The 14597-nt window shown below is 37.8% G+C and overlaps 1 protein-coding gene across 3 annotated transcripts in view; it reads right to left on the minus strand.

Moving 5' to 3' along the window:
• The window catches only part of GASK1B (golgi associated kinase 1B), a 46840-nt gene extending 43134 nt beyond the window's left edge, over positions 1-3706 (minus strand). Inside the window, exons 1-3 of one of the 3 annotated variants that reach the window (XM_027866794.1) lie at positions 3646-3706; positions 3454-3562; positions 1072-2200 (exon numbers count right to left, since the gene is read on the minus strand). In XM_027866794.1, coding sequence (XP_027722595.1) covers positions 1072-1960 — 889 coding nt within the window. In that variant the 5' untranslated portion in view covers positions 1961-2200; positions 3454-3562; positions 3646-3706. Of the gene's footprint in view, positions 1-1071; positions 2201-2947; positions 3007-3453 lie in introns of those variants that run through there. The other 2 variants (XM_027866795.1, XM_027866796.1) reach the window with 2 other exon arrangements.
• Between the last annotated feature and the right edge of the window lie 10891 nt (positions 3707-14597).

Consider the following 14597-nt stretch of genomic DNA (forward strand, 5'->3'; position numbering starts at 1 on the left):
TAAGTCTCAGGGACTGGATTCCCAGGAGTGCCAATGGCCTTTCCAGCTACTCTACACTAGCATCTTCCTGCAATGTGATTTAGAGGTGACCCTGGTTCTTGAAAGATTTGCACCAATGGAGCACAGTATAGCTAAGTGGAAAGAGCACTAGCTCTGGAGTCCCAGAACATGGGTTCAAATCTCACATCTTACACAACCTGAGGGACCTTGGGCAAATCGTTTCACCTTCTCAGGCCTCAATTTGCTCACATGTAGAATGAGATTATATGGTTCTAAGGCTGCTTCTAGCTTCAAATCTGAGACCATATTTAAAAAGTTCCGGCAGGAGCCATTGATTGGAAAGGTCTCATGTACTAGCCTACCCTCACTAATTTTGGAGTTCATGACTAGGTCGGTCTCAAGCAAATGAATTCATCAGCCACAGCAACTCTCTAACACTGACTATTAAACTGTGGAGGAATTCTTCTTGGCGCCTGTGAAGGTAGTGCCCACACCAGAAAAATGACATCTTGGAAAGACTGAAGGGATTTAACATGGATTTGCTCAAGTTCTTTAATGGTTTAGTCTGTTAACAACTCTGCTTGCCAGCAAATTTGTTTTTGTATTTTGCTCAACTCCAGGGCAATGTAGGTTGAACTTAATTCTCTTCCATTCTGTCTTTAGTAAAGGTATTCAATAATCCTTAATATACTTAAAAACCATAAACTCTGCCCCTAGGTTTTTGATTAGGGCAGGCACCAACTCTTCCCTTCCAGGCCCCTCTCCTCCCAAATTACCATTGGATATAATAAGCTTTAATAAGCCACTAGGAAGTAGACTGAGATCTCTAGGGGTGCTCAATTAGCCAATGAGTTCATTTTTCCCCCAAAACCAAACTTCTCGAAAACTCCCATAGCTTACTCAGATATTAATTAATAAATGCTAACTCTATGGAAAGAAATTCTGCTGATGTTGCTGCTGGCCAACAGAGAAATATGAGTGGGGAAGACCATTCAGAAAAATAAAGAGAAAGAAAGAGGAGAAAAATCTATCCAAGAGTCCACAGAAGCTGCAAAGGGAGAGAAATGTTACCTTGAATGAACTCAGACTTCCTGCTCACAGATGGCAGGGTTCTATTGAGGCCCAAGATACGGTCCAGGTGGAAAGCAAACACTTCACTCATGTCCAAGGGTCTCTTGAGCAAACCACAAGGACTGGTACCACAAGAAGGCCATTTGTTCTTCGAGTTCCCCTCCAGCACCAACAAGCGGGCCCCAGTCTGAGAAGGTAATTTTTGGATGTCTCCAATGGCACTGTCCGCCAACAAACGCATCCCACGGATGTCTTCTTTGCTCAGCCATGAGGGGGCACTCTCACTATATATCCTAATGTTGCTCTCCACAGTTCTAGGCAATTGGAGGGCTGGTCCCTGGACCAGTCTCCAGGGATGCCCCCAGCCCCTGTCCACCTGGTTCTTGTGGGGATTCCCAGGGACATCAGCATCTGCTGTCACTGCCAGCCCATGGGAGCGGATGGATGGTTTAGTCCACATCTCCTGTCTCTGGGTTAAGGCGACCAGGGCATACTTTTTCCTGCGTTTGGGCTTCACTGTACCTCGAATGTTAGCAGGTTTGCTCCTCTTGGAGCGCAGGGTGATGTAGACCACATTGGGTTGCAGGGTGGTCCCATTTCCTTGGCTATAAGGAGGTGCCAGTGTGCCATCCAAGGGCAGCTCCTGAAAGGGTGTCCCAGCAGCATCCAGGTTCCAGTGTGGCCCCTTTTCTGGTGCCCTTCGATGCTGGGGTGACACATGCCCAACTTGGCTCACCAGGAAGCCCAGGTAGAGAGCACAGGCAGTCCCTAGCAACAGATTTCTCCTGGTCCTTGGGCGTCTGCTACTCCAAAGCCTCAGCACCCTCGGGATGCACAAGGAGCAGACAAACCAGTTTATCAGTTGGCCTGGCTTGTCTGGGCAGGTCATTTCTCTGGTGCATCCACATGGTGAAGAGACTTTAAAGTCTGCAGACTGCTCCAGCTGGGATGATACATGCTTTCCAGCATTCAGCAGACCCCCTTCTTTGATTCCTAAGTAGTCTCCAATGAGTAGTGGCGGAAGGAAAGGGTTGATGACGGGGCTGGGAATGTTTTAATGACTGTGACACTTGGCCACAACAAGCTTCTGGATTCTTATCAGCCTCCCCAAGGGAAATGTGATTTGTTTCTGAGAATGAATGGAAACAGAATTAACTGAGTCACCAGCTCAAACCACTCCAGTTCCTCCCCTACCACAGTGAAGGAGATGAAATTGACACTCTTTTCCTTTCATAAATATACCCACTAATTGTTAAAAAAAAACAAAATTGAGAAGAAAACAAATGAAAAACCCAAGATTCAAGTGAAGATATGACAAAGCAGTTCCCAAATCCAAGTTAAAATAGAATACCCACATCAAAGAGCAGAGTGCCACTGCCAAACCAGAATCATTTATTTTTGTACTGAATGTGCCTGTCAAGCATTTCTCTTTTGGGTTCCAGAAAATATATGACACAAGTAATGGACAGTTTCTTTAATGTTTGTGGGTTTTTTTCTAATGTGCTGCTGTGACACATCTGCATTAAATATTTTTGTATTAATTAGGTTTGTAGCAGCTTCAAATATAAACATTTAGATTTCCAGAAGCATGCAATCAATCTTCATCTGCTCGGACAGAGATTTCTTGACATTTTCTTCATTACCTTACATTAAAAGAGCTTAGTACAGTCAAGTCACATACTGATGCCTTCTATAATTAGTTACATATTTCTCCTATTCAGTCACACAAAAACTCAGCTGCTTTTTAAAATATATTATTATTATTATTACTACTATTATTCTTTTCCTGTCCTCCAAAAGTAATTAAAAAAAAATAAAAGGGAACATTGGTCTAATTTTCTTTCCATTAGAAAAAAAAAGTGATAAGCAGCCTTACCTATGCAGCTGGTCCCATGCTTTGCTCTAGGAAAGTGGAAGTCCCTGACACTAATGCAAAGAACTTTCTAAAGGCTGAAGTATGTAAGTAGAGCACATTTCATGGACAAAAGTAATCCACATTTCTAATATTTCAATCTAGCGCAAAAACTCCTTAGAAAATTTACTAATTGGTTATATATGTATAAACTAGGCAGCGATACACTCTTACGAACCTCATTTATCTTTTTTTTCTTAATACATATATTTTAAAATACAAAACGTCTTTTTTGAATTGTGAAACAAAAAAAGCCCCAGGGGATGGACTAGGTTTTATTTGAAAGCACATTCCACCTATTCCTAACTCCTGAGAGCCCTCTAGTGACCTGCTAACAAATAGCTGGAGAAATCTCAACAAGCAAAATTAAAGGTATCAAAATTATTTTCTCTGTCTTATTAAAGCATTTGCAGGGGAATAAGTGAATTGTTAGGTCAGAAATGTCACCCAGCTCCCTCAGCCATACCCACCTGGTGATGAAGTCCCGGAATTAAGAAGCACCAAGACTGCCAAAATTGCTCTGCTCTCCTCATCATCCCGCCACTTTAAAGACTTACTCTTCTTCCCCCCACTTTAGTCCTGGGGAAGAGAAAAAAAGGTACAACTGTAAGTGGGGAGACAAGACCCAGACTGGAGAAAGAGGTCAGAGAAAATGAACAAACCATGGAACAGTGAGCTGCAGAGCTGTATATGAGCAGGGAAAAGGCATTTGAGAGTGTGCACTTAGGCACCGGGAGAGTTCACATGGAGAAGTTGTGGGATGTTTCTGATTGGAGACTTTCAAGAGTAGGTCAGTGATTGGTTTGGAGAGTTAGCAGGTCTCAGCACAGAAGCAATAGCTTGTTAACCTGGGGTCTCTTCCAGTCTCGTTTCTTGAGATTCTGTGGCAAATAGGAACTAAATCAGGAGGATATTAGGATCTTTTTTTTAAATAGTTTATAATAACTGGAGGATGAAAGAATAAATAAAAATCCTTAAGATTAACATAGTGAACATATGCCTAATCATTCCTTGTATTTTAGAACAATTATAAAAGGGATAAGAAGAATTGAAGAATACATAGGAAAATAAAATAATCAGCTTGTAAGTGGTAAAATTCCAACAAATTTGGCAAGAAGGCTAAGTATTACTTTAGCCTGTATAAACTTCTCTTTCTAGTCTGTTTGCCAAATGGAAGGAGGAAGACGATGGATTCCAATTTTTACAGCAATCAGACTAGCAAGTTCCTATAAGTTTTGGCAGTGAGATTAAATAATCACACATTGTGAATAGCAGATTTTTTACACCCCTTAATTTTAGTACCCTCTGCCCCTCCTCCCTTTTTTTGCTTCAGAATCTCTTAAAGTGCACTTACAAAAACACTGTATTTCATCACTGGAGTGAGGCAATCATTCAATTTCACCAATGGAAAAAATTATTCAATGATTTTCAATTGTGTTTTTAACTTTTTTTTTAAATAAAAAGAGCATGACCCCTTTAAGAATTAAAAGTAAGCCTGGCAGAGGCCAGGCTGGAAAGTTCAATAGACTTTTCTAGATGGTAGAAGGGGGAACAAACAAATAAACAGAAATCATTCAGTAGAAGCAGGGGAGAGATTTGAGCAAGTTAGTAAATTTGGCTGTCAGACAAAATGTTATCCTTACTGAAAAAATACCATCACAGGGTAGATAAGGCTCTGCAGATGCAATTCTGACATATTTCCATAATGTTTCTTCTTCCAGGCATAATCGATTATGGATTTAGAACAGAAAGGGGCCTCTGAAGGCATTTAAATGCAAACTCTTCATTTTGCAGAGAAGGAAACTGAGGCCTAGGGTGGCTTCAACTTGACCCAGATCATATGTCAGGGGCAGGATTGAAATTCAGATGTTCTGACTCCACAGTCTGTCCTTTTCCCTTTTTGGCCCACTTTGAGGGCTATCTAGAACAAAGGAACATATCTTTTCCCTGTGGGGGAAAAAAGTCAGAGTGAGAAAGCAGTTTTCAAAAACCAAAGATTAAATACTCACAAGATGAATAAACTCCTTCTTTCTCATAAGTTGCAAGCAAGTGGTAAAAGGCCTAAATGAGGTTACCAGGGAGGGCTGCTGAAGACAGAGTGAAGTAGAAACTTCTTAATGGCTCTGAGACTGAGAAAAGATTCAGAGTGGGTGAAAGCTGTGAGAATATCAGTTAGATGTAAAATGTCAGAGACTAGCCACTAGCCTTTTTCGTAAGAAAAAAAAAAAGTCAGAGACTAGCCTCTCACCTGTCCCCTCACTTTCTTAGTCTGTTTACCTATTCACACAACAAGCACTTAAGATAGCTAGTATCATGTCTAGACAACTTTGAAGAGACAGCTAGGTCTCACAGTGGATAGAGCACTGGACCCAGAAAGACCTGGGTTCAAATCCATCTTCAGACATTTTATAGCTGTATGACTCTAGATAAGTCTCTTAATGTCAGTCTGACTCAATTTCCTCATCTATAAAATGGAAATAATAATAGCACTTACCTCCCAGTGTTATTGGGAGGGAAAAAAGGATATAATATTGTAAAGTACTTTGCAAACCTTAAACAACTCTATAAATGTTAGTGTGATAGTATTACTACTAATAATTATTATATAATTATAATTATTGTATAATTATAATAATAATTACTACTAATAATACAATATCTCATTTGATCCTCTCAAGGCCCTGTCAGGTAGGTAATATTAGAAATCCCCAATTTACAGATAAGAAAAATGAAGCAAACAGACATTAAGTGACTTTCTCAGGGTGCTACAGCTAGTTAATGTCAGAGACAAGATTTGAGCCCATGTCCTCCTGCCTCCAGTTCCACTGCACCAAATGGCCAAGTGTTCCTATTTAAACAAAGCTGTGGTCTCAGGTTCATCTATATTCTGAAACCAGTTCTGGTGCTGTGGAGAAAAAAAATTCAAGGATTCCCTAGCTCAGAAGATAGCTTGGTGCAAGGAATCATTCTTGGTGGTAGTGAGCTTGCATTAACTTTTACTTGTGGAATGAGGACTACAAATACCCTCCTTTTGGGGGGATGGCAGGGGAGGATGGACACCTGGACCTAGAGCAGCTAACTGCTATTTCTCTCATCGTTCTTTCCGTTATGAAGATCTGGTTTCAAAATAGTCCCAGGGTAATTAGAATAACCCAGCCATGCTGCATCGGAGGAGGATATGTGACATAAAGACAAGTGAGAAGAGAAAGGAGGTACCTTATCAAATATCAATACACAGTGGGAAGTTCTAACATGAGTGGAAGGCATATCACCCAAGGATGGGGGAGAGAGGAGACAGACTCACAATAAACAATTATGGAATTATAAGCCTGTCTAGTCAAACAAGGCCCTTTGTTTTTCAAATGTAGTATATTTTATTTTCCCCAATTACATATTAAAACAATTTTTAACATTTTTTTAAAGTTTTGCATTCGAAATTGCATCACTCACCCCTTCCCTCCCTTCCTCCCCTCCCCCTCCCTGAGACAACAATCAGATATTAGCTGTATATATGAAATCATGTATTTCATATATTTCTATATTAGTAGAATATACTAATATATTAGTAAATATATTTCTATATTTACTATAATAAATAGTAAATTTATTATAGTAAATATTTCTATTTTAGTCATTTTGTACAAGAAGACTCAAATAAAAGAAAAATAATGAAAGAAAGTGAAAAATAGCATGTTTCAGTCTGTATTCAAACTATCAGTTCTTCCTCTGGAAGTGGACAGTATAAGCATACTGTCCTTTATATACATCATTAGTCCTTTGGGATTGTCTTGGATCATTGTATTGCTGAGAATAGCTAAGTCATTCATAGTTCTTTATCATACGATATTGCTGTTTCTGTATACAACATTCTCCTGGCTCTGTTCACTTCACTTTGCATCATCCATGTCTGGTTTTTCTGAAATCATCTTGCTTGTCATTCTTTATAGCACAACAATATTCTATCACAATAATACACCACAGTTTGTTCAGCCATTCCCCAATTGATTGTCATCCCTTTAATTTCCAATTCTTAGCCAACACAAAAAGAGCTACTATAAATATTTTTGTACAAATAGGACCTTCCCTCCCCCCTCTTTTTTTTTGATGTCTTGAGAATATAGATCTAGCTGTGATATTACTGGATCAAAGGGTATGCACAGTTTTATAGCCCTTTGGGCATAGTTACAAATTGCTATCCAGAATGGTCGGATCAGTTCACACCACCAATGCATTAGTGTCCCAGTTTTCTCCCATCCCCTCCATCATCCAACATTTTCCTTCTTTGTCATATTAAAAGCACATTCTTCTAGAGGGAGACACTAAGACAGAAATAGCTAAAGTGACCAATAAATCCAATGAGCACCAAAGAAATTTTTACCAACTGCTATGCACATCCTTACTTAACTTACTCATCATTGGTTAATTCAAATATACTTAGAGTTGCTTTCTTGAAATTGAGTTTGTTGGGGTTTTTTTTATCTGTTTCATTTATTTACTCCTGAGTATAAAATGATGTTAGCACCAAAGGTCAGGAAACTCTCATGTCAGTTTGCAGTCTTGGCAGAGCTGACTGGCTGCTGGGTCAAACTCAAGTGTGTCATGTCCTGGATAAAGGCAAACGGGTCCTGGATAGCTGTGTCACAAACTAGCATAATATCTTTATTGTAACATCAATAAATTATAACTGGGGAAATTCCCTGTGCTTAATGGTTAAAGTTTATCATAAACATCTTGGCAGATCTTTTCTATCTTTCAACCATTTTACATCTTAATTAGTTTTTCATCAGAAAGTTGTGTCAATACATTTGTATTTTAACATTAAGTTCCCAGATGTGTTTATAGTGCTCGTGGAAATGTCATTGGAGAAAAAAATGAAAAATGAAGCTGGACTAAACCAAATATCCAAATAGGAGATCTATGCCACAGAATACACAATTTCAAAAACATTGAGAAAATAAATTTTCAAGATATATGAAGGAGGGAAAGACGCTGAAGGAATAGGAAAAAAATGTCAAATCTCATTAGGAAAAAATGACTAAAAGAAGGTTAATAATTACCAACATACAGGAAAACAATTTTTACAATAATAACATTGTGAGGACAAACAACCTTGAAAGACTGAAGAACTCTGACCAATGCAGTGACCAATCACAGTTTCAGAGAACCGATGATGAAGCATGCTATCCACCTCCTGACAAAGAGGTGATGGTCTCAAGATATAAAATAAGACATACCTTTTTGACAAAACCAATGTGGGAGTTTGTTTTACTTGACTATGCATATTTTACTAAAGTTTTGGCTTTTCTTTTTTTCCGTTGGGTAAGGAAGAGGTAGAGAGAAAATAAATGCTTATTAATTGAAAAAACTTATGGGAATAATCTTAACACATATGTGAGTGTATACACACTTAAATGAGTATATTAGAAGGGAACAGGTAGGCTTTTGCAAGAGATATTCTATATTAACATTTTCCACCAGGTGGGATTTATACCAGGAATGCAGAGTTGGTTCAATATTAGGAAAACTATCAGAATAATTGATCGTATCAACACCAAAAAGAACAGAAATCACATGATCATCTCAATAGATGCAGAAAAAGCTTTTGACAAAATACAGCACCCATTCCTATTAAAAGCACTAGAGAAAACAGAAATCAATGGAGTTTTCCTTAAAATGATAAGTAGCATCTACTGAAAACCATCAGTAATCATTGTATGTAATGGAGATAAGCTAGAAGCATTTCTGATAAGATCAGGACTGAAACAAGGATGTTCATTATCACCACTATTATTCAATATTGTACTAGAAATGTTAGCTTTAGCAGTAAGAAGAAAAAGAAATTGAAGGAATTAGAATAGGCAATGAAGGAACAAAGCTATCACTCTTTACAGATGATATGATGGTATACTTAGAGAATCCTAAAGAATCAACTAAAAAACTACTTGAAATAATTAACAACTTCAGCAAAGTTGCAAGATATAAAATAAATCCACATAAATCATTAGCATTTCTATATATTACTAACAAAGCCCAGCAGCAAGAGATAGAAAGAGAAATTCCATTTAAAGTAATATAGACAACATAAAATATTTCAGAATCTACCTGTCAAGACAAACTCAAAAACTTTATGAACACAATTATAAAACATTTTTTCACACAAATAAAATCAGATCTAAATAATTGGAAAAAATATCAGTTGCTCATGGGTAGGCCAAGCTAATATAATAAAAATGATAATTCTATCGAAGCTAATTCATTTATTTAATGTCATACCAATTAAATTACCAAATGCCAAATTAAATTACCAAAAAATTATTTTATAGAGCTAGAAAAAATAATAATAAGATTGATCTGGAAGAACAAAAGGTCCACAATATCAAGGGAACTAATGAAAAGAAATGCAAGGAAAGGTGGCCTAGCCATACCAAATCTAAAATTGTATTATAAAGCAGCAATCATCAAAACTACTTGGTATTGGCTAAGAAAAAGAATGGTGGATCACTGGAATAGGTTAGGTACATAAGACCCAGTAATCAATGACTATAGTAATCTACTATTTGATAAATACAAGGACCCCAGCTTCTGGGACAAGAACTCATTATTTAATAAAAACTGGGAAAACTGGAAAATAGTATGACAGAAACTAGGAATAGACCACCATCTTACACCACATACCAAGATAATGTCAAAATGAGTATATGATTTAGACATAAAGGGTGAGATTATAAGCAAATCAAGATAGCAAGAAATAGTTTACCTGTCAGATCTATGGAGAATGGACATTATGAAATGCAAAATGGATCATTTTAATTACATTAAATTGAAAAGGTTTTACACAAACAAAGCCAATGCAACCAATATTAGAAGGGAAGCAGAAAACTGGAAAACAATTTTTACAGTCAGTGTCTTTGATAAAGGCCTCGTTACTAAAATATATAGAGAACTTAGTGAAATTTATAAGACTACAAGTCATTCTCCAAGTGACAAATGGTCAAAGGATATGAACAGGCAGTTTTCAGACGAAAAAATTAAAACTGTCCATTATCATATGAAAAAAATGTTCTAACTCACTATTGATTAGAGAAATGAAATTTAAAACAACTGTGAGGTACCACATCACACCTATCAGATTGGCTAACATGACAAAACAGGAAAATGATCAATGTTGGAGACAATGTTGGGACACTAATGCATTGTTGGTGAAGTTGTGAACTGATCCAACCATTCTGGAGAGTAATTTGGAACTATGCCCAAAGGCAGTAACACTTCCAGATCTGTATCTCAAAGAGGTAATAAAAATGGGAAAGGAACTCACATGTACAAAAATATTTATAACAGCTCTTTTTATGTTGGCAAAGAATTGGAAATTGAGGGGATGCCATAAATTGAGGAATGATTGAACAAGTTGTAGTATATGAATATAGTGGAATACCATTGTTCCATGAGAAATGATGAGAAGTGGACGTCAGAAAAACCTGGAAAGACATGAACCGATGTGGAGTGAAGTGCACAGAACTAGGAGAACACTGAACACGGTAACAGCAACATTGTGCGATGACCAACTTAGGATCTAAGACCAATTCTAAAGACTTGTGATTGAAAATGCTGTCCACATCCAGAGAAAGAACCACGGAATCTGAATGCAGATGGAAGCATATTATTTTCTTTTTATTTATTTTTTGTTTGTTTCTTCTTTCTCATGGTTTCTCCTTTCAGTTCTAATTCTTCTTTACAACATGAGTAATATGGAAATATGTTTAATGTGATTGTACATGTAAAGCTTATATCAGATTGCATGCCATATTGGGGAAAGGGAAGCACAAGGAGGGGAAGACAATTTAGAACTCAAAATCTTATAGAAGTCAATGTTGAAAATTAAAAACAAATAAATAAAACAATTTTTAAAAAAATGTTTTGAAGTAGTAAAAAAAAAAACCTTTAGCTGCTTCATAATAGAACATACAGATTTTTTTGAAGTCAGATATGATTCAAGACAAACAACAACGACAACATAGCAGACTTGTCTGTGTGCTAGCTACGGGTAACCAACATGATATAGAATAAAATGGGGGAAAAGGCACATTTTAAAATGCTGTTTCCACTAATATTTTAAAACATTATAATCCTGACCCTAATTAATGTAGTGAATAGATAGTGGAAGTACCACTTACAATAAAGAATCAGGAAATATGTCCTGAAAAAAAAAATATTTTCCATCACTCAGTTGATTTAAACATGGCAATAATCCATTGTTTATTATTTGTTGACTACAAAAATATATATAGTAGAATAAAATACTCCTTTAAAGACTTTCCCATACCTATGTCAAAATTCTTTATGATGTCTTGAAAGAAAAAGGCATTGCAATGTAGTGAACAGAGAGTTGGCTTAGTAGCCAAAAAGATCCAGGTTCAATACTAACCCCTGCTACATAGTAGCTATGTAACAAGTTGCTTAGCTTCTCAGAGCTCTAGGCAACTATCCAAAATTATAAGTTGCAGAAAAGGTGCCCACATGCATAGGTAGAAGTTCTTCCCCAATGTAAATCCCTATAGCACTGAAATCACATATTCAGTTCCTATGCCCATATTCTTGAAAAGCATAATGATGACTCTGACTAGAAAAGACAAGTTGGTAGAAAATGAATGTTATTGAGACTATGATATAATAAGTAGCGTTTTCTAATGCCAAACCTATATTTGCCTAAAAGACTGTTTTATGGAGAACGCACACAAGGCAAGCACTCACATGGAGGTCAGAAGAAGCAGTGCAAGGACACTCTCAAGGTCTCTCTGAAGAATTTTGGAATCAATTGTGAGACATAAAAGACACTGACACAGGTCTTCTCAGCATGGTGTGCTTACATCAAAGAAGGTGTTGTGCTCTATGAGCAAAGCAGGATTATAGTAGCTCAAAAGAAACGTGAGATGTGCACGTTTAGAAACACCTCTACCCAAATATTTGTATGGTAAATCCCGATCCATGGTAAACTCTTCCAAGCTCTTACTAATCTGATCAGCTGAAGTGGGCCAACATAGTGATGTCATTTTGGTCCTCTTCGAGCATAAAGGATAACAACCAACCAGCCAGCTAGCATCTATGCAGCACTTTAAGGTTTGCCATGCAGTTTACCTGTCTGATATCATTTGATCCTCATTATTTCTCCAGTGTTGTTGTGTGTGAGAAATGAGACGTTAAAATCTCTAAGATATTAAAAATGAGTATTACCAAAAGGGTGATTGAAAGAAATAACCACTGGATAACTTTAATGCTCCATTAGCATCCGTAGATGTCAAGAGAAAATGAAGAAAGCACAGTAAAGTGAGTGGACTCTTTGTTGTGAATTTAGTTAGGATAACATATAAAGGATGGTCAGGCATGTGTAAGTGATGATATGCACCAATGGAAGGAATAGGGATGAGTTCACAGATACATGGATGTACTGAAGCTATAAAGAAGCATTCAGGCCCAGAGGTCTGTTTTGAATTATAAAGTCAGTGGCTATTTGAGAGAAAATCTCCTGGATAATAAAACCATGGGCTTCCCTTGTTAGAGAGTGACAGAACTGAAGAAGCCAGCAAAGGAGCTAAGCTGCAAGAGGCAGAAAAATAAAAGATAGCAAGAATGGCCTGTAAAGATTGATCTTAGAGGTGGATCCAAGATGGTGGAGTAAGGCAGGAACTCACCTAAGTTCTCCCCTAAACTCCTCCAAATATCTTTTAAAAATGACTCTACACAAATTTTAAAGCAGCAAAAGCCACAAAAAGACAGATTGAAGCAAAATTCCAGCCCAAGACAACTTGGAAGGTCAGCAAGACCTGTCACGCCTGGGCAAGAGTGGAGCACAGTGTAACTCAGGCCATGCCAGGACAGCCCCAGCTCCATCAAACCAAGATCAGGCCTTGGGAGTGACTGAGTCAGCAGTGGCAGCAGCAGCGACAGCAGCTGCTTCTGGAGCTCTCAGCCCACAGATGGTAAGAGGGTTGAAAAACTGGTCAGAAGGAACTTATCAGAGTCTTTTACCAAGCACTGAGGCAGGACTCAGTTGTTTTGTCCACACTCAGATCCCAGTCGCAGTCCTGGGTGGCAGTCCCAGGGTAAGAAGGAGCACTACCACAGCAGAGCATGCAGCCACAGTGCAGGGGGGACCCTCCTCACAGTTCTAATGAATGCTCACAGACCAGAGCACAGGCCAAGAACAGGCCTGCACAACCTGTGGCCATGGGGCTGCTTACAGCCCTCAGGCCACTTGAAGCACACCAAAGGATTTCTTGCTGCTTGTGAAAAATGTAGAGGAAAACATTCTTTGTATGTAGAGGAAATCTTTTTGTGGGCAGCAAGCAATCTGTAAGCACCTTGGGGCCACATGTTGTGCAGATCTGCCCTAGTACATACCACCTTGGAAGAACTAAAAGCTTACATGTCCCTAGAAGTATCTCTGAAAACAGCTGCACAAAACTACTGAAGCTTGGGACAGCGTACCCTCCACCCTGGAGGCAGAGCCCTACTTTAACAAAGACTTAAAATTCAACTAATAGGCTGGAAAAATGAGCAAACAACAACAACAACAAAAAAAAAACTCTGACTAATGAAAGTAACTAGGGTGACAAGGAAGATCAAAACACACACTCAGAATAAGATAAAAAAGTCAAAGCTACATTTAAAGCCTCCAAGAAAAATATGAATTGGTCTCAGGTCAGGTAAGGGCTCAAAAAGAATTTTGAAAATCAAGTAAGAGAGGTAGAGGAAAAAATGGGAAGAGAAATGATGCAAGAAAATCATGAAAAATGAGTCAACAGCTTGGTAAAGGAGACAAAAATAATACTGAAGAAAACAACAACATAAAAACAGACTAAGTCAAACAGTGAAAGAGGTCCAAAAAGCCAACGAGGAGAAGAATTGCCTTAAAAAGCAGAATAGGCCAAATGGAAAAGGAGCTCCAAAATCTCACTGAAGAAAATAACTCCTTAAAAATTAGAATGGAGCAAATGGAAGCTAATGACTTTACAAGAAATCAAGAAACAAAAAAAAATAAAATAAAATAAAACCAAAAGAATGAAAAAATAGAAGACAATGTGAAATATTTCGTTGGAAAAAAACAGACCTGGAAAATAGGTCCAGGAGAGATCCTTTAAAAATTATTGGACTTCCTGAAAGCCATGATTAAAAAAAGAGCCTAGCCATCATCTTTCAAGAAATTATCAAGGAAAACTGCCCTGATATTCTAAAAGCAGAAGGTAAAAATTAAATTGAAAAAATCCTCCCATCATCTCCTGAGGCAGATTCCAAAATGAAAACTCCCAGGAATATTATAGCCAATCCAGACTTCCCAGGTCAAGAAGAAAATATTGCAAACAGCCAGAAAGAAAAAAAATTCAAGTATCATGGAGCCATAGTCAAGGCAGCACAAAATTTAGCAGCTTCTACATTAAAGGATCAGAGGGCTTGGAATATAAGATTCTAGAGGGCAAAGGAGCTAGGATTACAATCAAGAATCACCTACCCAACAAAACTGAGTATAATCCTTCAGGGGGGAAAATGGATACTCAGTGAGATAGAGGACTTTCAAACTTTCTTGGTGAAAAGACCAGAGTTGAATAGAAAATTTGACTTT

This window comes from Vombatus ursinus, unplaced genomic scaffold (assembly GCF_900497805.2).
Source record: "Vombatus ursinus unplaced genomic scaffold, bare-nosed wombat genome assembly UNPS02014784.1, whole genome shotgun sequence".
Lineage (NCBI taxonomy): Eukaryota > Metazoa > Chordata > Mammalia > Diprotodontia > Vombatidae > Vombatus > Vombatus ursinus.